At 36.7% G+C, this 24,546-nt stretch overlaps 1 protein-coding gene across 7 annotated transcripts; it reads right to left on the bottom strand.

The window, feature by feature from the left end:
• Positions 1-352: 352 nt before the first annotated feature.
• On the bottom strand, positions 353-24,540 carry CCDC66 (coiled-coil domain containing 66). Of its 7 annotated transcripts, none has more exons than XR_003399277.1 (18): positions 23,341-24,540; positions 20,518-20,540; positions 19,241-19,661; positions 18,219-18,354; positions 17,951-18,054; positions 16,933-17,057; positions 15,978-16,154; positions 15,035-15,166; positions 12,180-12,433; positions 11,724-11,808; positions 10,768-10,929; positions 9,190-9,337; positions 8,627-8,749; positions 6,887-7,365; positions 5,564-5,601; positions 5,098-5,292; positions 4,418-4,545; positions 353-679 (listed from the first exon to the last, which is right to left on the bottom strand). XR_003399277.1 is itself a non-coding variant. In XM_026857285.1 (18 exons), exons 2-18 carry the CDS (start codon positions 20,521-20,523, stop codon positions 596-598), a joined length of 2,889 nt encoding a protein of 962 aa, XP_026713086.1. In that variant the 5' UTR covers positions 20,524-20,540; positions 23,341-24,540; the 3' UTR covers positions 353-595. The 7 variants fall into 7 exon arrangements, 6 of the variants coding, with proteins under 6 accessions (XP_026713086.1, XP_026713091.1, XP_026713089.1 ...); XM_026857285.1 differs by having other exon boundaries at positions 5,006-5,292; XM_026857290.1 differs by lacking the exon at positions 17,951-18,054 and having other exon boundaries at positions 5,006-5,292; positions 19,241-19,446.
• Between the last annotated feature and the right edge of the window lie 6 nt (positions 24,541-24,546).

Raw genomic sequence — 24,546 nt, forward strand, 5'->3', positions numbered from 1 at the left:
ACTAAAAGCAAATTAATCTGAAGTAAACATTTACTCCTGACTGGAAGATTGAATAGTGATGTGTTCAAACCTTAGTTTAAGGAAGTTTTCTTATAAACGAGTTCTACTGCCCATAATGCTAAGTGCTGCTATCCTGTTTTAATTGAGAGGGGAGGAAAAAGTTTATAGTCAGCATTTCTGTGGTCTTAAAATCGGGGGTTACTTCAGTTAATTGTCTAAGCCTAAAAATGATAGTTAAGTACAGGCACTTTTCTATAGTTAAAGGTATCAAAAAAGCCATTCAGAGTACATCTTAATATTTTTATTTATCAAAATACATAAACTGAGTTCTACAAAAACATGTAACATTTTTTATACTGTTTTGGTGGTTTACATTAAATGGACATACTCTTCAATTAGCATGAAGACCATTCTAAACAGACACACCATCATTAGTTTAATGTATCTTCAATATGAAAAGCATCATGACCCTGTAATCTTATCAAAATTCACATAATTTAAGTATTCCATAAAAAAGAGAAGATTCATAATTACTTACAGTAGCAAAGTGCTGTGCATTTACATTTTAAGAATTCAGAACATTCATCTGTACCTCTCAAAATGGCAAAAGAAAGTTTTCTTCTTGAGCTATAGCTGGAATCAGGGCACTCTCCAACTCCTTCTGCTTCTGCAGGAGGCCCTGAAATAAACAGAGCATAAAGATCAATGTTCTGTCTTCTTCATGGAGCTTGAACTAATAAATTGTTACTGTTTCATATGTTAAAACAATTTACTTAAGGCTCAATGCTTTTTAAATATACGACTTTAAGAAAAGCAGTACAACATAATACATTCAGTAGAGAGGGAACTCAAGATTTCCTGTCTTCTGCAAAAGGCTTGAAGTGTGACTGAAGGGGAAGCCAGTCCACTTTCCAGGGCTGAAGGTGCAGAGGAAAAAGGACTTTTCCATTGTTTTAAATTGCATTTGCTCATGCCTCTGTGCATTGTTGCTACAGGTGTGGTATTCTAGTGTATTTCTGTATGGAGCTGAACCCAAAACCTTGACAGCAACCAGCTTTTAGTCGTAACATAAATTATACTCTTAAGATAAAGGACAGCATTATCATTTAAACTAGAACAGTGTCATACGTTTTAGGATATGCATATTTACTCTCAAAAGGTAAAAGGTTCCTGCTTTGTTAATGGCCAACTACTACACAATGAAGAAAACCTGTAATAAAAACCCTCCTGGAAGTGTGTCCTTGTCTGTGTGATAAGTGATATACATGACACAGCTCTGTCCAGTATATTCATAAATTTAAAGGCTCTTTACTGTAATTAATGGGATTGTATATATTGATATATCTGGCCCCTTGGTCTCTATCCATTTTAGATGCATCAGAAGTCATTTGGTACCAAGGAAGTTTAAAACATAGAAAAAAAGAAAAGTTACAGCAGTATTTTTTCTGCAAAAGCAAAGGGTTCTCTGGGCTGCTGGCAGAGCTCAACATGGAGCCTACGGTACTCCTGGTGCCACACAAGGGGAGAGAGGTCCTGCAGAACTGGCTTCTGTTAGCAGAGGCCTGTTGCACTTCTCTTTGCATCCTTCCAAAAGCAGCAGCTGCCTACTTCCAATCACTGGATGAACTGCTTTTTAATTAATCAAAAGTATCTGCTATTAATGGGTCAGGGGGCTTGTTCAGTCCCTTTGTCAAGAATTACTTTTATTATAGAGTGGCTTTTGCATTTAGTAGCATATTACAAAACAAAGTCATGCAAGAAATTACCCTACATCAACCCAGAGCTGAGGTGAGAAACAAGTAACATTGAAAACTGGAACAAAGTCTATCACATGGCTTGCGAAGGTGAAAAAAAAGGGCCTAGACAAAAAAGAGAAATAGCTACAGCGGGCCAAGTAGTGAGGTCTTTGCATGTCCTTGGACAGCCTGCTGGGGGCTGGCAGGATCGTTTAGCCACTGCAGGCTACAACCCGCTGGCAAGTGGTTTTACTGCCTTAGTAAAGATAAGATGCTCTGGTATGTACTGACTGTAACTGGGGTTTTGTCCTTTTTCTTAAATTTTGGCCCTTCTTTTTCACAAATACTTAATTCACATTGCCAGGTGAATAAACCTGGGCTTATTCCACTGATTCTTTCAATTTCAGTGAGAAAAGTAAGTCTGTTGATAATTCCTATTACTGCTGTCACCTGAAATACAAGAAACCTGCTGTCTCGTAACAAATGTGATGCCAGCAGCCCCCTCCCTGGGGCAGAGGAAGGCCCACGTCTGCCCTCGATGGGCACTGGTGCCTTCCACGCGTCATCTGGTTCAGCCAGACTGGTACTGAAACAGCCCCTTGTACTTACCTGTCACTCTAGTTGGGTGTGAACTTCAAAGGCTGAAAATGGGTCAAATATGCTGCAAACTCCCCCAGAAAAACGATGGCTAAAGACTGGCCAAATACATTATGAATACATGTATCTCTCTTCTGAAGCTATCAATCCGATGTATGTGTGCACATACATAAAAATTTAGAACACAAGACTAGATTATCTTCTGAATAGAAAAGTAAACTCTGTTCTTTGTCTGAATTATATTTCATACAAAATACCGTGTTACTCTTCCTTTCTCTGTGGAATAACTGATGCAGAACAGGTGTCATCTGAAGGGGTATGCAATACTTCTTCGGTATACAGATAAAGCTAAGGTCAGTACTTAACGCCCTAAATGCATTCTGCAGCTGGTAGGATACTTCAGTGGTTTAAGTTAACTGTCTTCCAGAGGCAAGGTCCATCAAAAGACGAACCTTAACATTAGCTTTTAGCCACTGTTACAACCTGAATATACACTATGCATCAAAAATGTCCCTAAGCTCCTGTCTCTTAAGTTTCCCAACACAGATATTATCACCTTAAACCTCCTTTAAATATCCATGGCTTCTGTTGACCTCAGCAAGCATAAGGATCAGCTCATGCTCTGAAGCTGGCTTCACTCTTAACCAAAATACCACTGACAAATGAAATATTTAACAGTTGTTGATACTTAACAACAATGTTAATGAGCACTGGGGAAGACCAGATCCAGTCAAACCTACCTGGAAGCCATTAGAAACTAGCAACCTTTCAGAGCTCTTGGGTCACAACTTTCCTTAATAACTGGGGGAGAGCCTCAACCCTTTGTTTGCACAAGGAATTTACCTACTACTGAAGCATGAAGTACGCATGGCAGAACTTCTGTCTTTCTAAAGCACAGCAGGTAATAATAGCTTAACTACTGGTGGCTTTGATGTAAGATTCTTCCCTTTATTTTGATAATTTATGAGATTTTTCTCTCTTAAGGCAAAGAGCCATTCAAAACCAAGGGAAGATATTGATACATGCTTATCTTTAGTGTTCTTCAAGAACAAAATGCAAATCTCAGTGTGGTTTTTTTTTGTCTTGCAGTCCCCTGTCAGGCCATTTAGAAGCATGAATGGAAACCATGTCATTGTCCAGACCTGTGGTTTGAATCTGCTCCAGGCCACACCCTTGCTGACAACAGGTAGAGTATCAAATTCACTCATGTTTTAATAACTAGATGCCTGACAGTATTTTTCCCGGTATTCTGACTCCAGACAGGAAAAAAGGTAACTTCACAGTCACCAGCTACAATCCTGAGCTGCTTTTATCTACTGCAATGTGGAGCCTTAAAAACAGTCTCACCATATTCAATACTAATCATTACCAGTAACTTAGTACGAACAGAACAATGTATACAAACGTACACAGGCTTTTGCTTCAGGAGCTCGTGTGTGTGTGCGTGTGTGTGTGTGTGTAGTATTAAACTAAATTTCATTTTATATTCACTCACTAAAGATGGCTGATTGACAAATCCTGAATTTAACTTTTGCATGTTAATGAATAGGCATCTTGGAAGGTTTTTCTAAGTGTTCACAGTTCAAATTTGTAAATTACAGTATTTTTCCAGGACGAACACACAAGTTCCACCCCACTAACTCTTCTATGCCAACTACACTGCTCTGTTATGATTGGCTTACCCACGAAACACAGAAGTGAAATTAACATGGGTTCTAGTGTTTTGTTAAAATACTATTATTTTTCCCCTTGAAACTGAAACATTCTTACTCTAAGCAACCCTAACTATTCAAACCTGGAGGCTAAATAAAGCAATTCCTCTTGGTTTCAAGTTTTCTCAGGTATTTCACTGTTTCATAGCTGATCTAAGGACTAAGGAGTTCACGGTGTGTCCCTAAGGACAGTCCAAAGGTTGAAGTAATGCATGAAAAGCAAAATTAGTAAGAGGGCAAGTAGAGGAAAGGGCACAAAACTTAATCATGTATGATGGAAAAATGATTTAAAAACTGTGTAATAGTTTGCAATGTTCATTTTGACTTTGGTATATATACACATGCATGTTTACCCCATAACTTTTTGCTTACCTGGCGTAATTTTGACAGTCCTTTGAGAATTGCTTGTTGTCTCTCTCTGACTTTAACTACATCAGGATTTAGAAGAGGATCTCTAACATGATCAGAGCTAAAAATCTGTCGTGGTGCTTGATAAGAATCTAAAAGTAAATGTATAGCAAATCAGTTAAAAATACTCTGTATCAATTTTGCTTTCATTTTTAAGCAGTAGACTTTCACAGCTTGTGAAAATCAGGTGTTGGTTGCTATCAGATTGCAATCACTATTTTTAAGTCAAACAACACTTAGATTCCTAAACCCAAATCTATATGCAATAATATCTGAGAAGTGCATTCATACTTCATTAAAGCTAAACAGATGAAAAAGACATACAAAAGAGGTAAGAAATTTTGCTGCTTTTTTGGTTTTGTTTAACTACTTTTTTTTTTTTTTAATAGAGTATCATTTGGTTGCACAGGCTTTCTGTACAGTTCTATGACACACATGGGTTACTGCAAAATTCAGTTAAAACCAATACCAAATTGAACAATTTGCAGCACTTCAAACTAAATCACTGTAACATTTCTTCTACATGAATCAGTTCATAATACATATCAGTACCATTAAACTGTTGATACTGTGGGTCATGTGTTGAAGGTCTAGTCACTGGTGCATCTGGATCAAGATAATATACTTCATTTGTTCGAACATACGGAATAAATTGTGAAGAGGGAGGTCTTCCAGCTTCTGTAACAGGAGGAGGGGAGCTCCTCTGCTGTGTATCTGTCTTGATATTTTTCTCTCTTCCACTGTTGTGGTGATACACCAGGAAATTAGAAGCAGGTATCTGTTTTTGTTGTACTTGGTGTAATCTGTTCTTAACTGCTGGAACAGGTGGTGATTCAGATCTGTACAAAACAATTTCAGTTAAGAAAACCCCAAACAATACTTAAGTAACATGATTAATTTTCTCAAACAGTAGAGACAGAGAATCCTCAGATGACTGGACTTCTCATTTATTCTGCTTTTATCCCTGCAGTTTGTCTGGTCTTGTGTATTTTTAATAGCAGACAATTAGATGCCTCTACATTATTTTAAAATATTAAAAATCATGAAGAAGTACGTATATTTCACTATTAATGTATTTATACATTTTGTTACTGCAAAGTATTGACATACCTTTCTTCATTTAAATGATTCTTATGTAATTGTTCTTCCTAGGAGAAAACCAAGAAAGTGAAATAAAGTGAAAGTCAAAAGTGAAATAAAAACCTCCATGTTCTTCTATTAAGAGCTTTTAGTTTTCAAGAAAAATTTGTTCTGAAATTCCAAAAGGAGTATTTGACCTGGGTTCAGGAGAAAGATATTTATCAAAGACTTGCATTAAAGAGACTTGTAGTCTCTGAACTAAATCAAAGTTGTTAGAGGAGGATTTGCTCCAATTTTCTATGTGTTTGGCAGCTCTAAGCGCTATGAAAAATACTATGTATGTTTTCCAGTGACCTTGGAAACAGCCCAAAATAATGATTATTGAAGGTCATGTTTCTAGATACAGTCAGTAGAAGTCTTCTATTTAAATTAAAACTATTAATGTATCCCATGCTTCTTACGGTATCAGACAACGCTTACTCATCTTAGAAATCTGCTTAAAATTCATTGCTGCATTTCTCAGGAACAAAATTCTTGAACCTTTCGATAATGTAAACATAAAACTTAGATTTACCATTAATCTCAAACAGACCAAAAAACTCACTTTAACAAATCCTTCAATATGTGGTTACCTATTTTCACATGCTTTTTTTTTTTTTTTTTTTTTTTAAATACCCACAGCTTCTAAAATATGTGTAGGTAGCCACAGCAAAAAAATGGCTAAACAGAACTGAACTGGCTGCCTTTTCTACACCAGATTTTTTTCTATTAGGTGTGAGAAAGTGAGGTGTTCATGCATATATATGTATATACATCAGAGAGCAAGCAAGTGCGAGAAGAGGCGTGAATATATTTGATAGTATTTTCTTTAAACTATTTTTTTCCCGGCCACAAGCTGTACAGATACCTGCTTACTGCAAATAGAGAATGAAAGAAGAGATGAAGAAGGATACACATCTGTGACAACAGAGTAGATCCTCAGTAATCTGTATTCTTTGCAGATACTGAACAGATACTCCTAGACCTCAACCATCACCACAACATGATGACTGGACAAAACAGAGCAGAGATGGCATTCTATCCCACACACTGCTTTCAATCAAGCTCCCTAGTTACATAATGAATCAATGAAAAAGCTTTTACTTTTATTTCGATCTTCCAAAGTGTTGATTCCAAGTCACAAAATCTGAATATATTCTTCTGCTCATGATGAACAAAACAGTGCTGTAATACCATTCTTTACACAAAAGGTAGGAACAGGAAAATTCTCGATGTTTGTGTTACATAACTGAATTCCCATCCAGGCAAAACCATGTGAAAACCACACATCGTTGTTAAAGATCATATAGTTACCTTTCTGACTCTGTGTCCCTTATTCTTCGTATTTGTTTCTTCATGAGGTGAAGGAGACCTGTCTGAAGAACCACCCTTTTTAGGGCAGAGATTCCCAGGGGTATTTCTTTCTACCAACTGAAGCAGCTCCATTTGTCGCCTTACTTTGTTTTCTTCCCTTTGTTTTTGTAGCTGTTTAGGGTATCTTTCTGATGCCGGAATGTATCTTTTCCCAGGCTTGTTTATGTTCCAGTCTGGTTTTTTGCTGTACTTTTCTGAAGGTTTAATTTGTTTTTCTTTTCTTGCATATTGTTCATATAGATCCCGGTAAATACCACCAGTCTCTTTTCCTGAAATTTTATGTTTATCTATATACTGCATTTCCTTCTGGTGTTTTTTGCTGGTAGAGGTTTCTTTGTATTCTACGGAAATATCAGGTGACCCACAACACACAGTTCTATCCTCAGCTGACTCAGGATATGCTGAAGTATTAAAGTAATCTAAAAAAAAAATTTATATTTTAACTCCAAGTCTAAACTATTCAAATTACTTGACCTTATATGTCTATCAATCTACCAATTACTGATTTTATTAAAAATTAGTTGTTACAGTTTTATGATGCTTTTTTATTCTTTTTTATGTGCAAGATAGATAGGACCAGGAGAAGCAAACTCAGTAAGGACAGGAAAAAAACCCAAAAGATTGGAGAATGAAATCAAGTCACTGTAAAATAAAATGTATGTAAAATGAAACTAAATTAAATGTAGAATTCTATTTCTGTCATGGTACCCAAACATAAAGAGCAAAACAGACCTTCTGTTTAGCTTTTTTGGCATGCTGATAGTTTGGTCACATTCTCAGAGCTACTGGGAATAACCTACTTTCCCAACCCTTATCTTCCAAGGGAAATATTTTGTTCAATTTTTAAATTACTAACAATCCAGCTTCTTTCTTTACCAAGGGGCATACACAAACCCAATTAATTTGTAAACTAACTCTCCAAATTCACAGTAAAATTTCTACCAGCACTGTCAAAACCAAAAAGACTGTTACTTAAGCAAATAGAAATAAAGCTTCTGCTTCACAAGTGACAAGCTAATACACTTCAAAATAAAAAGCATAAAGTGACTGTAAGTTTCCACTGAATCTGCTCATTCACACCTCATCTTAATAATTAATAAATGCAGACTAAGTTTGAGCTGGGTTTTTTAATGGTGTGGTACAAACTCAAGATAAAGACTGGGAAGTATTCCACCTAGATGGACCTGCAATTCTGTCTGGGTATTTAGCAAGAACTGTAGAAAGCTCTGAATGTATGCTCTCATTTTCTAATGAATCTAGTTTTCTAATTCCAGAATTATTGACAACGTTTCTGCCAATATTTTCAAGGATGCCTTAGGAACCCAGCCCTGCTTGATACCAAACCACATTACATAAACCTGTGAACATTCACACTGAAGACTACTGCAACTACATATTTAAATGCCTTGATAAATTTAGTCCTACATGGCTTGTTACCATGACTCTAAGTCAAAGCTGTATTTCAGACTGTGTGATTTGACTCTAACTGGTAAGTAACAATTATATAGACATATGATTTATTTAGAAGAACATAGTGATCTATTGCCCATGTCTGTTTAAGTATCTTTTTCTACTTTTATTCCATTCTGAATGACAGTGATCTGGGTCAGTTTCACAAATATGCTGTTCTACTGTCTTTCTTGAGGTACATCAGAGTAACTAAATTTAAGGTCTGCATACCTGTCTGTACAGCAGTGTCTTTCCGAGGAGAAGTCTGATGATCATTATGACTCTTGATGTCATCAGAAAAATTATGACTTTCATGTGAAATGCCAGTATTACAATTTTCAAATTCTGTATCACCTAAGAAGTAGCATGTAAAATTGTTCAATTTAGTAATGTATGTTCCATTTAAACCATGCTATCAAGTTATAAGACTGTTGTGGTTTAGAACTCAAAGCAAGACGGAGAACTACAGTTCAGATCCTGATACTCTACCACTGGAAATCCAATTAACAGCACATATAGGTCTGAATATTCCCTGTGCATTCCTGATAATATCTTTATGTTTCTTCATTTATATAATATTGTATTTGAAGCTTACCAAAATACAATATTCTCCATATTAGTTAACACTGATATTTGTCTGGAGCTACAATTAAATTTGGTTCATGAAGCAAAGAAACAATTTCTGACCCAAGTGCAGACAGGGGAAAAAAAAAACAAACTAAAAATCACAAATAATTTGCATGCAAACATCGAAGGAGCTTAGGCAAACTCAATATAAAAAGACTTGTACTTGCCACCACCAAGATTCTTCTGAAGTTTTGAAATGTCGTGTCCCTTTTGAGCCAAGTCTCGAATGCGCTCTTCTTGTTTTAATCTCTGTGCTAGTTCTTGAGCTTTCTGCATTGTCTGATAGAGCTCATTTGTTTTGAGAGTTACCAATTCCTTTACAAAAAAAACCCAACCAACCAGTAAATATACATGATTATTTACTTTGAGAATAAAGCTGATCAGATTATTAATCATCAAGGTTTACATATAGCCTTATTTGGAGTAAAGTTGTTTTTTTTTTAAAAACCCAAATTAATTGAGTAGATTAAATACGTAACATATAACTTTAATAAAGACAAATTCAGAACCTCTGCTGTGCTAACGAAAGGTGTTCAAGCCTAGCATTAAAAAGCATCGAGATCCTCAAAGTTATATGGATATTTATCTCCTTTCTAACACTTTAATCTTTTCCTAAATTCCCTGATGTCAGCCATTAATGACCTCCTATATCATTTGGCTTAATGAAATAAAAGAATCCTAAATAAAAATAATTAAAAACCCCACCTTCTTCCTATTTCCACTGAAGGGGGACAGTAGAAGCCTCCGGGTTACAGTTTCCAGACTCAGCAGTTTCAAGGTGCAGGAGACTGGGTGAAGGAAAATCTCCTTTACAAACTGCTATTACCATCTCATCCTGCTTCCTACTGCATTTGCAGGTGGAAAGAACAACAACTGCTAGCATAACTCATTTTGAAGGAGCTGGCCTATTGCAGAGAAAGGTGACTTTCCCAATTTTTCACAAGTTTGTTCTAGTATCTACAGGTGGGTGCTATATGTTTCCATCCAGAATATGCAGAGAAATCAGGGATCCATATTTCTGCAGGTCTGCAGGTTTTAGAGAAGGGTGTGGTTTTGCAGTCACCCTATTTTATGACATCATGGAATTCTGCTACTCTTCTAAATATGAATGCAAACAGCATTAGCTGCTACTGAGCCAAAAGGAAGCATAAAACATCATACAAGGCTTTTAACCTTCTACAGAGGTAAGAATGTACACAAATGCAAAATTTGTACTTACCAAAGGTCAAAATGTACTTTTGGCTTAACTTTTATAAGAAAGGAGTATGTAAAGCTCTGCAATAGTTACAGAGGAGAAAGCTCTAAAACATGAATGACTTTTAAAATTACTTTTCCAGAATATATTCTGAAGTCTAATTCAGAGTGAAAGCACATCCAGTCAGATAAACTTCATGGTACTGAAGCATTGTAAAAGCATCAAGTTACCAACAACAATAACTAGATCCCATAATGTGAGGTATTTTTTTCATTAAAAATCTGCAATTAAAAATGCATGCTTCTGCAGTATTTAAAACTACAGTTCCATTTTTGCCAGTTCTTACTCCTCTTCCTGAAAAGGTCCCTGCCTTACATTTGTATGGCGTTATAAGTTTATTAACTGAGGAAATAGATTTTGTTTCAAATGTCTAAAATTCAGATAGATTTCATTTCAAAATAATAAAGTGACACAATTTTGAAGGTGAAGAACAAGAACAATTTTCCTCAAAATAATATTATTTTAAACTAAAGAAATTGCAAAAACTCACCTCCTTTTGTTTTTGTTTCAGCATATCTTCTTCAAACTGTTTCTGCAGATGTTCTTTTTCTCGTGCTAGGCGCTGTTCTTCCTCTCGTTCTTCCCATTTTCTCTGCTCTTCCTCCAGCTGTTTCTTCTTCCGTTTTTCTTCCACCTGAGCCATTATTGCTTTCTAGCAGAATCAGAAAAAAAGGAAAATGAAAAGATATAAGATTAAGGTATTATAAGCTATTTATTCATATACTTCCATATACATGTATAGTAATTGGGTTTGGACAATTTATTTCAAACATTTTTATTTTAATTTCTCACAAGAGAGGTAGCTGCCTTTCTTTTTTTGGAGGGGTGGGGTGGAAGAATCACCAGCCCAGTAAAACAGTTTGAAATACTCAAACAAAAGTAGCTTTTTAATGCTTTCAAAAATGCTTTTATTTTTCTTGTGAAGAAACTTACTTACTGTAAGGCAGAATTTTGATCTAGCAGAATCACAGTACAGGCTCATTACATTTATACTAAGACTTTACACTGTGCTAGAGACATCATCATGCAGATTTACATTCAGTTAGAATGCCACAGAAGTAATGTAAATAATAGTATAAAGTAGATTTAAAAACCTGAAGATTCATGGTGTGAGTATCTGTAAATACCAGTCCTCCTGATGACAGTGGAGACTGAAGAAAAATGCACACAAACCTACTGGAGCTCTAAAGTCTGCATTCTACATTTTTTGAGGCAAGAATTCAGTTACAGAAATGCAATAATCACTGTACAAATATTAAAGAAAACCCTGCAGAGTCTCACTGAATTAAATACTATTAAATAGTTGTAAATATGTAATCTGAAGTATAAAAGCCAAGTGCCTCACAAGATTCTAGTATTAAATCTCATACTTTATTCAGGAGACAACACTACTTTTCATCCTTGCTTCTCACTGAAATAGCATTAGACTTTAGAACAAAAGTCTACCTGATGTTCTAACTGTTTCTGCCGCCGCCTGTCTCTCTCTTCAATCTGTGCAGGGTCCAGGAGAGCTGTCATTGAACGGAGGAAACTATGAACAAAGAAACATGTAAGTTTTTAATCATTAAAAATAATCCTAAAGCCTTTCTTAATTACAATCAGTTAGATTTCAAGTAATACTTTTATACTGAGCTTATCCCATTGTATTAATTTACAATTATTAAATCCATTTTACTAAGGAATAAAGTAAGGTTATCTGCAGTAAATTTTATTAATGAACAATGGAAGCACTTGTGTCTTTCAAAACTGAAACAACCAGTATTTCTGAAAAAGGCAAAAGCCAAGGAATAAGATCCAAAGATCAGATTTAAAGACTTGTATTCATTTTTTTTTTTTAAATTTCTAAGGAAGCATCACAAAGTACTGGCTGGGAAGATGAATGCCTTTCCAAAGTTCACTCACCTGACTTTCTGATTGTGTTCCAAAGCACTGTTTTTAGCAGCTTTTTCTGCATTTCCCACCTTTAAGGGCATGAGGTTGCCTAAAGCTGCAGGTGAAAAAGGGTGAATAAAAGCAGTCAGCTCCTTAGGGTCAGGTGACAGGCAAAGAGTTTCAGGCTGCTTTTTGTACATTCCATTTAAGGGGTGCTGCGCATTAGCATTAAGGTGGTTCTTTAAAGAATCAAAATGCATTGCCCATCTGTCATGCTCTTCAGCCTAAATAAATATGAAGCAACAAAAAACGGAAATATGATCAATTACACTGTTTTTATAAAGTATCATTAACAAAACAGACAATACACAGTTTGTACAACTGGAACATTTGCAAAGCTCTGTTATGGAGCTACAATCAAGACAGTAGTTCCTTCCCTAAGTGGGAATACAGAAGCTTCTCTGTTGCTTAAAATGCAAGTCAGATCATGTATACTGCTGATCCATATAGTTGATCAGCAAAAATATACTGCTACTATATTTGCCGAAAAAAAAATAAATTAGGAAGTAAAAAATATTGAACAATAAAAATGTAAGTTAACATGGATTCAGGCTTTTTGGTACTGCTTTTTTGATTTATATTACTATTCCATTCCATAATTTTTCTAATAGTACTAGGAACTACTTGATTGAGAAGTCAGTATCCTGTCCACTCTGCCATGTTCTCCTCCTGTTGTGTACATACTCTAGTAACATGAAGTGGCATCTTTTACACTGTCCTACATTTACCCCCTCCATTTTAATTCTGGATGGCAGCAGATTTAATGTGCTTTGGGCAGATATTAACCTCTAACCTCCTATTTTCAGTAGACAGCCCTATTATAAAATAAGCCTTCTTTCAAAAACTCTTCCTCCCACAGAAGACATCGCTGTTATCCTAGCAAAGTACCTAAAACTTTTGTAGAGGTGACATACTGGGTTTAAGTCTCTTTTCCATACCACCCAGTCTTATCTTTGTGGCTCAGGGCTACCAATTGGAACAATCAAATATATCACTAATAAAAGATTTTTACCTAAGGTGTGTTTGTTTCTGCTATAGGTACTGAGAATGTTTTCTGACTAAAAGAACAACTGTTTCCCTGGAGGGACTGGTGGATGACTCCCTCAAAATTTGTATTCTGCAGGAAAAAAACCTAACCTAATCAAATCTAATAAACTTTGCAGGAGTCCTTTCCTTAAATAAAAGGCCCTTGTGTCAGAAAAGTTTCACACCTATTTTAAAAGAAGCAAGAAAATCACAGTCCAAATAATAAGAATCCAAATTATTCTTCCTTCTGTTCCCTGAGTTTGTTCCCTTTGAATACTGTTTTGTAGAAGCAGATCAGAGTAGTTGGAAAATCTACTTTATTTTTATGCAGGTTTGTGGTACAATACACAGAAGGGCTGAGTATAACACGAGACCTGGAGAAAAAAAAAGATGCTGAAGAAAACGAGATTAAGTGAGTGTCCACTTCCTTTCAAAAAAGAGGCTAGAAGTGACTGCAACCATCCTCCCACAGCACACCTAGCAAATTAAAAAACAAGGCAGCTAATGAAGGAACCTTTCACAGCTGTGTTCCCTTCACAGTTACAAAGCTCAGCTGACAGAGGAAATCTGATCCCTTCAACAACTCAGGAACTTGTGTTGTGTGGGGGTAGGTAAACAACCTTGATAACAAGGGGTTTTTTGGAGTGTGGGTAGGGAAGCTCTCTTCTAGTATTACAAACTATGGCATTAAAATGAAGAATTTCTGTTCAGGAATTGTTAATTGCAATAAATGCTTCAGCTGAGAGTAAAAACTGTAGCCTTTTAATCCAGAAGGCCATGGACTATGAACATTCATAACAATCAAGTTTTGGCAACTAAGATTCTTGTTCATTAATAATACAGAACATCTCATGATGTGACTGCATCTCATGCATGGTGAAAGATATGATCCTGGGGTTAAAAGCTGTGGACAGTAATTTGGAAATGTCAATTCCAGTAATAGTACAGTCTCACTGCATATTTCTTCACTTCAAAAGACAAAGAGTCTTTGAAAGAGTGTGTAAGTATTCGGCTGTATAAGAATGCAGAGTATTCCACTGACCTTAAAACTACTAATAGTAGAAATATTAATATGTAAAGGAAAGTCAGCTTCTACATGAAGAACCTCCAGGGGTAAAAGATATATTGACCAAACCGGCCAGCAGTGACAGTATTAAAAGTCTCTTCAGGTATTCCACCTGCACAGCAAATATATTGGCCAGTTTCCTTCTAGATCCACCATAAGAGACCTACATTCAACAGCCTGGAAAAACCAAAGGGTAGAAAAGGTAAGGCTATTTTCTTCAATACTCTTTGGAGAAGTGTTTAAAAAAGTTTTGTAAGAGTGTATGTGTTTTAAAATAGTATTTCTAGAAACAGGATTTGAACACCACTGTGACACAGTGTATTTGTCTATAACTTTCCTTCTCTTTTCTCATCTCCTTCTGTAGTCTACTGAAAATTTCTTTTTACAAAGTGTCTCTACAACACCTTCCAAACCCTAGTGCTTTCGCACAATGGTGGGAAAGAGAAAAAAAAGTATAGTAATATCACCATCTTCATCTCTGCAGCAAGCACTCTAACACATCACACCAGACACATGGTAGTCTGTTCTCTCCACTGAAATACTGGAACAGCTACTGACTGAATGTTCAATTAGACCATCCTATGGACTTAAGGTGAAAACTTGGACATGCTGCAGGTAACTGCATCTTTGCTGCTACTTCATTAGGTCTATGATTTCATCTTTTATTTTTTAGAACACAAATGTAGAGAAAAACTTCTCTTTTTTCCAAAAAGTCCCTCCAAACCACAAATACCTTTGATAAATTAAGTTTTTCTTCTATTTTTCGTAGCTTAGCTTCTTCCCTCTGTTTGTCCAATTCCTCAAGCCACTTCTTCTGTTGCTCATGCTTCAAAGCACTAAAAGGTTGCTCCTGTGGCACAGCTTCCTGAAATAAGAGAAGTGCTAGTCTCTTCCTTGTACAAAAAATTCAGCACTTTGTCAAGCCACATAATAAAGACTTGGCTGAAAACTTTGCCTTCGGTTGCTACGCATAACTAGGCTGTTCTCTTGCACAAAAAATATGAATATAAGTTTGTAACTAGCGAGAGTCTGACTCTTCCATAAAAATGCTTCAGTTGTTAGGAAGATGCCAAATAAGCCAGTTTTGAATATTATTCTCACTTAAACCATCAGTCTCTCACTCCAAAAAACCTCTTACATGTATCATGAATAAAAATCCCTTCCTTCAATCTGTGTTCCAGGTAGATTGAGCACCATGATCTAATTCATAGTCTTAAGTAAATTCTAGATACCATCTTCATTCTTGTGTTTCTGCTTCTTAATGGACATCTATATTATTAAACAAACTCCAGGGACACCTAGAACTTTCAATGCTATCTGACAAAAAGCACTCTTCAATCAGTGCCTACTAGCAATAGCTCAAAAACTACTTGAACCTTCTGCCATCAATATGTTTTTTAGTTTTCTATTCCTGATAGGTTCCCACTTGTCTATTTCTTTAATGCATACTTAAAAGCTAATTAACACTTCATCTCACACCTCTAGTACTGCTCCACATCAGCCTTGAAAATGCTCAATCTTCAAAGCATCAATATTTTGATAAACATTAATTCAAACACAATTCTTTAGATAGGGCAAAAAGGTCTACTGAATTATTCTGGCTTAAAAGAACTACTGAAGATATACATCTGTTGTCAAGAAATAAAAAAACCTGCATGCAATTTAAAAAATCTTACCCCAAAAGCAAATGCTGTGCAACTGACAGCTGGTAAGTCAGAAGAAGTGAAATCAGAAGACTGTCCAGCTGGAGCACTTGAAATATTCAGGGGAACGTTATTAGCCCCTGTGGTTAAAGCAGTTGTACAGACACAGTTTTTCTCAGTGGCAATAATTGAGTCAGCTGGGAACACTGTCTGCAAATAAAGTGACCGCTTTAAGACTTGATTTATTTAGCTCACCGTTTTTGTTTGCATTAAATAAATAGCCTTTAACATATAAGTAAATTATACTTGTAGAAGCTGCTATTCATTAGAACTTCAGCAAAAACTTGTAACTGACCATCACATATCCAGTATTCCTTAATTATGCAGATTGAAACAAATTCTTATGGGGCAGAGTGGTAACTTTTCTAGGAATTCTGAATGCCACAATTGGCTTTTGCTGTAATAACTGATAGCATGTACCACCCTAACTTCTGTTTAACAGCAATCAATTTCACTGAAGAAGTCTCATCTGAGTATATTTATGTGCACAGCATTTTCAGAGTGACAGCTCTTTTTAACAGGCAGGTTAGAATAAAAGTCAAATTGCTATGCTCATTATTATGTAAGCCATCAAATATATGTGAGAGCTTATGAACACTGTAAGTGATTATATAAACAGGAATTACATTTAAGACTATTACTCAAAACAGAACCAGAAAAGATTTATACCTTTTAGTTAGGAATCAGCATGGAAGGACAGGAATGGGTTTTTCATGCTACAACAATCTTAATTTGTGAAGCTACAGATTGGAGCAATAAGTAAGTGTGAAAGAGAGAGTTGCAGCAATTCATGCCATGGAAGAGCTTAAAGTAACCACTGAGATTGGATTCCTACAGAAAGCAGAATCTTGTATGAATTAAAAGAGGAACTGTTCTGGTACAGTGCTGTGGAAACTGCAAGCTCTTTTGTGTTTATTTATAGCCTTACCTTATCTGGGTCAGGTGTTTCCACCTTCTCTTTATGGGTTTTATTATTGCCAGCTTTTGCCCAGAAATAACCCACCTCTCCCTTCAAAGTTTCTTTCAGTTTCTTCTTCAATGCTACCTGTTCATCTTCGAAAGAACAAACTCTAGTAAGAGTTCCTAATATAGACATGTAGCAGATTTTTTTAAAAAAAAGTAATGCATGTCTACCCTGTAATTTTGATTGTAAAATGGACAAGAGAAAGTCACCATTGTCTGACCAATCAGTCTAAAAATTACTTTGCTCTTAAGAGGACAGTGGCTGAATCTCTGCCCAGCGATGTGGAGGTAACTAAGGAATCTCTCTGAGAAGACTACAAAACACCGAAGGCTTAACAATATCCGGGTATAGAGGGAAATGAACAATAAATGATCTTAATTTTATGGACTACTATAATATTATTTAAACCAATGGAGCTACGCATGGAAACTCCAGACAATAAAGAATCAAACCTTAAAAGTTGAAAACAAAACACAACGCTCCTGCATGTGAATCATAAAAGGCTTAATTAGTCAGAATTTACTACTGCGTTAAAGATTTTTATTTTTCTACAGAGATTCCCCTTGGTCAGTGATGGGACAGGACTGCAAACTGTTTCAAGATCAAATTGCAATTTGATATATTCAGTCATGCTTGTAGATTAGGGTGACACTTTTCCCATTTAAAAACAAATGAAATTATTAATTATAATGGCTATCAACTATGAAAAGAATGTGACAAAATTGGTGGCAAGTAACTCCTAAAATATGAAGCAAAACTAATATATTTGGTTAAGAAGCATTTTTGCGAAAATTTATAGACAACACTTGCATAAAATTTTGAAATTCAAGAATCTTAATCTGTCTTGCAGACTATCAAAACTATGTACTTTCCAATTTGTAGCAACTGCACTAAGTAAATTTAAAAGAGCATAAGGAACACAAAGTTTGGCATCCTGAGTGTAATAAATTGATCAAAAATATATTCTGTATCTCATAAGTACCTAATTCCTTCTTCCACTGGTTTTTTCTAAATTCTAATAAGGCTTTCTCCCCTTCTCTTTCACCCAAGGTACTAAACATGTCAGCAGGTTTCCACGAATCCTTTCTAGAGAAAAGGAAGGGGAAAAAAATAATTTTACCTAAAAAGCTAATCTATTAATTTTAAAGGTAACTTTTTAATTAGTACTTACAAAGATTTTTACTGTGATTAAGAACTACAATATTTATTGGAGATACAGTTTTTGTAGACAGTAACAAACATCTACGTACATAACTTTCTGTTCTGGCTGCAGATATGCTTCTTGTTTCCTGCTTGAATCGGAGTTAGCTTCACCTGGAACAGATGAAACTTCACAAGTTTTTTGGAGCAGTGTGATAATGTTTTCCTCTGATGCCTCATTAGTAGCTGTGGTAGAATATAAATATATAAAAATATATAAATGTATGTACACTAAATTTTCTTCAGCATGAGTAAATATTTTGGGAACAGCAGCAAAGTGCAAAATCACCACTATTTAACAAAACTGCTTTCAGCCCTGGTTGTATAGTTAAGACACATAAGTTACAACTTCACAGGGTATTTTTAGAATGGTAGACTTACCATAAACACTTATTCTTAGCTAACAGCTCAGACTTTGGGACTCTACTTAATTGCAATGTGTTTAATTCTTGGTGGCAAAGAGTTGACCACCTTCATAGGTCCACAAACAGGAGTAAGGATATAATATAGGAAGATACACAATAATTCTTTTGCTTCTTAAGTAAATTGAAATAAAAACTCTTCAACAGTAGTATTACAGTTAGGCAAAAAGATACATGTACATCTTTGGGACAGAGGAAAATGGCACTACTGCTCCTGGGACACATAGCAGGACTTGGAACTCTTAACAAAACCAGAAGGGCCTGTATCTTTGAGGTACTGGGTAGGGTGCTGGTTTTTATTTCCAAACTAATGGTTACAGTATAGTGTGATTCTACTATGTTTTTTCCTCAGTGTAAAATGGTTAATTTTTTTGCATTAAATATTGGTAGAATTGCTTGCTATTTTTCTCTTCAAACTACTGGAATGCTATCAAGCAATCCTTAGTTTTTACTGTTAAAATTATCAAATGCTTGGTTTCAAACCGTAACAGGCAGTTTCACATCTATAATAGCAAACAGTATTTTGTCTGAGAGCATTAAACCTGAGTAACACCTCTGCAGCCTGCAAATAAACTTATGAACTTGAAGTTAAGCTTTCACATTTTGCTCTGTTTTCATGAAACAAACTTATTCAACTATCAGTAACTTACCCATTTTCTCTTGCTTTTCATTATGAGTCTCAGAGATGCTTCTAGTTCCTTCTTTTACAGTCATCAAAATCTGTTGAAGCTGTTCTTGTGTTAAACACACCAAACTTCTCAGGTCTTCAGCTGATACACATGGGGTTTGTGGTTTCTCTTTACTTTTTTTAACACCATCAGGATTCTCTGAATCAGGGTATCTGTTTGTGCTATCTCTTTGAAAAATCAAAGAGTGATCTTTAGCTGCAGCTTCATGTGAGGAGTGTTTAGTAACTTGCAGTTTTTCACCTTTTGTCATTGATAAGCTTGATTCACTCCTTGGTTTTGTTAAGTTTTCCTGCTTGAGACAAGCAATTTGTGTTGACCTCAGAACATGCCCCGTATGCCTTATTCTCAATGCCTGTTTAGGTGCTCTGGCTTTATTACCCATCTGTTAAAGCGGTAAGATTTCACCATGTATTAAATAAGGAAATAAAATTGCACAGGTAACAAAAGAAAACAAGATTGAAGCAACAAGTAAATGTAACTTTCCTTCTCTGTTATTATACATCAATAGAAACTAACTGAGTATAAACTAATGAAGTATCTTCATGAGTACTAGGAATATGTAGGAAGAGAATACAGAACCAAAATTCGAATATTTAAAAATGACAGCATGAAAAATAACTTTGTGGCATAACATTTAAAAGAATTAATAAACATTAATTCTGCTTCCCTTTGGTGTTTATTAAGCCTGGCTTCAAACAGGTATATGTTTTCACCATACAGCCAGTATTATTTCAGTCTTGATTCTTCCATTCTGTACTAAAGTTTTATCCCTTTCAAGGTCCCTGATGCATGCTTGTAATCATCTCCTATGTACTGAGACCTTTCTCTGCTTTCTCTCCTTCCTCAACCCACTACATTCTAGCTTACTCAGAGACAACCTATACAACTAAATTGGAATTCAAGCATGCTTCAGATCCCTATTTTACCAGATTCTTTAAGGTCTCTTAAAGTTCTGATTTAGGCGATTCCCCATGCTGCTGTAACTTCCTGGCAAACTAACTAAAGCAACTTGCAAAGGTAAAAGTCACAGAACTTTTAATTCATCCTTTTAACAGCTATTATGAACCTGAGAAATCACAGACTATCTCAGGTTGGAAGGGACCCATAAGCACAGATTTATCTTGCATAAATATTACTGATTACAAGTATTTAGTTCAAATGTGTTCTCAAATTTCAGTGTTAACAAATTAACTAGTTAATTTGTGTGCTCTAACCAAAAAAGTCCTTTTTCCACTTACCTTCATTGCAGGCTTTGATTTATCTTTTGGGAAACAAACACAAACATATGAGAGAAGTATTTAATAACAACTTCCTCCTGAAAAACAATCTTGAGAAATTAGTAGTTACATTCATCTAATTTTGTAAGATGGGGGAAAGAACCTTCCCTGTAACATCTGCCCCAACTAACACGCTTGAAAAGTATGCTGCAAAAAAAATTAAAGATATATTCCTGTAACTATTTCCAGTTTTATATAGATCTAAGAAAATTATTGTGCCAGTCTGATCCTCCCTTGCTATTAATTGTTTCTCAGAGAGCCCTGTGATAATGACTTTTTCGTAATTGTTTATTATGATTTTTCAGTTTGCTTTCTGTGTCACATCCTTCAGAATAGTGCCTGCATCCAACCCCATCATACCACGTGATGTTACCTGTCTCCATCACTGACAGCCTAAAGAAACAATACTTGTACAATCACACTATCCATTATTGTTCCCCTTACCTATGCCCTGAAATACTCTTAACCCAAATCCTAGAGGATGCATAGAGGTGTAGTGGTCTCAAAATTAAGTACTATGTTTAATACACTTATTAATATATAATATTACCATATTAATAGAGGCAATGTGGTACTCAGCACAAGAAATCCTGCACATATGGGTAATGGAAAAGGTGGAGAAAATAGTAGGGATATTTTAGGGGAACATATCTGTTGGAAACAAGGCTTTTTCAGCTGCACTCTGGAACTATTGCTCTGGCAGTGGCTGTTGCACATTCTGCACTGTACCTTTTTTTTTTTTTACATACCAATTAAAGACACTATAGAATGTTAATTGTTCTTAAAAGTCTGAAAAACCATATTAATAATTTCCAACCTAGATGAACATTTTAAAACTCAGGAGCATGCTGAATTGTTGTCCTGCAGAGACTGGCATTAAATCCTGAACCATCTGGCTTGTATTGGAAATAGTGTGACCAGAAGTAGGGAGGCGACAGTCCCCCTGTACTCTGCACTGGTGAGGCCACACCTTGAGTACTGTGCCCAGTTTTGGGCACCTCGATATGAGAGAGATCTCAAGGTGCTGGGGCGAGTGCAGAGGAGGGCAACGAAGCTGCTGAAGGGCCTAGAGAATAAATCCTGTGAGGGTGATTGAAGGAGCTGGGCCTGTTCAGTTTGAAGAAGAGAAGCCGAGGGGAGACCTCATCACTCTACATCTACCTGAAAGGACATTGTAGAGAGGTTGGTGCTGGTCTCTTCTCACAGGGGATTAGTGACAGAACGACAGGGAATGGCTTTAAACTGCAACAGGGGAGGTTCAGGCTGGAAAAAATTTTTCACAGGAAGAGTGGTCAGACAGTGGAATAGGCTGCCCAGGGAGGGGGTGGAGTCACCATCCCTGGATATGTTTAAGGGTTGTTTAGATGAAACGTTGGGGGATATGGTGTAGGGGAGAACTTTGTAGAGTAGGGCTGATGGTTGGACTTGGTGATCCCAAGGTCTTTTCCAACATGAATGATTCTAAGATCTTGATAATGTTTCACTAGTAAAGGTGTCTGCAGCTGTGTTTATCACAGGTTCTCAGGCATTCAACCCTCATCTGAGTAGGTGATAGTCACTTCATGACTTCTTTCTGGCTACTCAGAAATTAAAGTGGGATTCTATGTGCTATGTAAACCCAACTTCTCTATGGAAGGGAGAAAGAAACATAGATATAGTCTTTGCCATCACAGTGGGGAGATACATAATGTGGAACTCCAAAGTGCTGCTGATGGGTTATTTGGTTTTTGATACAACTATCTTGCACAGCTGCTTAAACTACTGCATAATAATCCTACTTCAGCTCCTATGACAGTGAGCTGTGTTTGACAGTGCAGAGAACTGAAATCCACAAGTAATACAATTTGATACAATTTTTGACACAATTCAAATCAAGGAAGAGCTGTTTCTATCAGTTGTACAAATATGTTAATTCCTGGACAAGACTACTTGTTCAAGGCTGGTTCAGAGTCTAAGGTCCTGCTTTATCTTACAGCACTCTGGTCCTATCCAGCCAGTGATGCTAACTACGGTTGTAAGAAGTGAAAGCTGTAGCACTGCTGTTTCAGAAGTGTTGCAACGTCTTCTTTCTAGTAGACTGGTATTTCTTACTCAGAACACCCCATAATGCCTCATTAGACAGCTGTCTGGTAAATGAAGAAACTTAAATAGGATTTAGAAGGCATTCAATGGAGAATTTCTGTATCCTGCTATGTAGAACAGTTAGGTAAAGTGGACTTGTGCTTGCATAGAAACATGTTTGACAAATCACAAAACCAGAATTTATTAATGCTTAAATTATGAACTTACACCGGAAAAGTTTTATCTCAGATGGCAGTAATGAGATCTGGCCTAAACAAACTGCTTATTGAAAAGTATAAACATCAACTGCCAAATACTAAAGCTGCTTTAAAGTCAGAAATGTGTCTGTAATGATGTAATTCTAGGTAAATTAAACAGCTTTACTAGGCCTCTTTTTTCCTTGTAAGTTTCTGCAAAGTTACAGAAGTCATAGTTATGCCAGTTGATATATAATAGTACTTAACCTTTCTTTAATGAACGGAGAGACAAGCTGTAAAGAGTCAAGACTAGTTGCCAGCTGTTCACCAGTGGACAGGCTATTTAGAAGTTCATTGTCAGTCTACTGTTCAGTATCAAGCTGATGAATAAGAGGAATAGCAATGCACAAATATTCTTCCTAGTATAAAAAATATTTCAGTAAAGCTGTGCTTCATGTTGCTTAGATCCTAGGTTTAATTTCAAGAAGCTTTAAAGATTACTTGAGATAAATGATTTAAAAAATACCAGAAGCAGCTAAAATTAGCCTAGGCTTTCCATCCAGCACTTCAGTTTCAAGCTTCAGTCCATCACTGCAAAATGAGAGAGAGAAAAGGGGAGGAATCTAAAATATTACATAATCTGATAATGTTAAGATTTTTACATTAATAACAAGGACAGTTGTACTTAATTATAACACTGCACATACTGTAGGTCCAGATGGTCTTTCATACCGTAACCTTTCTACATTTGTGAGAAGTTACTTAATAGGAAGAAACCAACAGGTGTTGAAGAGGGCTTATTTTTATTACTGACACTGGAGCATTTGGATTTGCATGTTACAAAGTAAATCCTCATGCTGAAGGTGCCACTCTGTTGCTATACATAGCAATACGCCTGCCTCAAGAATTTAATAATCCAACAATAAACTGCATGCTACAAAGAACGCTGAACAAGTCTCCCTGAATGCCAGCACTGATCACAAAGAGGGGCTGTATTCTCAAAACAGTCTTAATTATTTTCCTGCAAAACAGTCCACATTTTAAAGTGGAACAAACGTTATTACATGGGTTTAAAAAAAAAGAAAAAAAAAATGTTGGCAGTGTTTAGGTGCACGAGTGTAACTATCCAAATGCTTTTCTTTCTTCCATGCATTGAGAAAATCTAATAAGATTAAGGTTCAAAATAACGCTTATATTCGAGCTCATTAAAAAAATAAAAAATTAAGACATCTAAAGCTCGCACGCAACTTCCTAATTAACACGACAGCAACTGAAGTGCCTGAAGCTGTAACTCTAGACGTCCAAACGGCATACGGCAGCTAAGCCGAGCCCAGCGCCTGTTCTTCGTGGCCGCTTTGTGTCGGCGGGAGGCGGCGGGCCGGGACAAAACGAGCGGCCGACGGGTTCGGGCTGGGACTTCCCGACCTGAGGGAAGGCGACCGGCTGCGGCCCAACGCCGTAGGCCCCGCTCGCCCTAGGGGACGGCGCAGGCCGGTCCCTCGCCCCGCGGCAATACGGCGCTTCGTGTCCCATCCCCCTAAGCCGCTTTCCAGCCCCTGCCCGAGGCCCTCCCCACAGAAGCGTCTCCTAACCCCTCGGCTTTGTGACGCAGGGCGCTCCCGCTCCCAGCAGCGAGGCACTCAGCGCCTTTACCGCTGGTGGGCCGCGGGAGCCCCCCCAGAGCCGCGGCACTGGCTGGGGGTACCGCGGCCGGCCAGGCAGGCTCCCGGGC

Source organism: Athene cunicularia, assembly GCF_003259725.1.
Source record: "Athene cunicularia isolate RWA chromosome 12 unlocalized genomic scaffold, athCun1 chr12_part1, whole genome shotgun sequence".
NCBI classification, from domain to species: domain Eukaryota; kingdom Metazoa; phylum Chordata; class Aves; order Strigiformes; family Strigidae; genus Athene; species Athene cunicularia.

Excerpts from the sequence above, each read along its gene's own strand:
- CCDC66 (XM_026857285.1), bottom strand. Across the intron at positions 16,155-16,932 it reads AAACACCTGACCCAGATAAG|ACAGTGTTCCCAGCTGACTC; the intron begins GTAAGGCTATAA and ends CTTTATTTGCAG. Across the intron at positions 15,167-15,977 it reads GCACAGCATTTGCTTTTGGG|GAAGCTGTGCCACAGGAGCA; the intron begins GTAAGATTTTTT and ends CTCTTATTTCAG.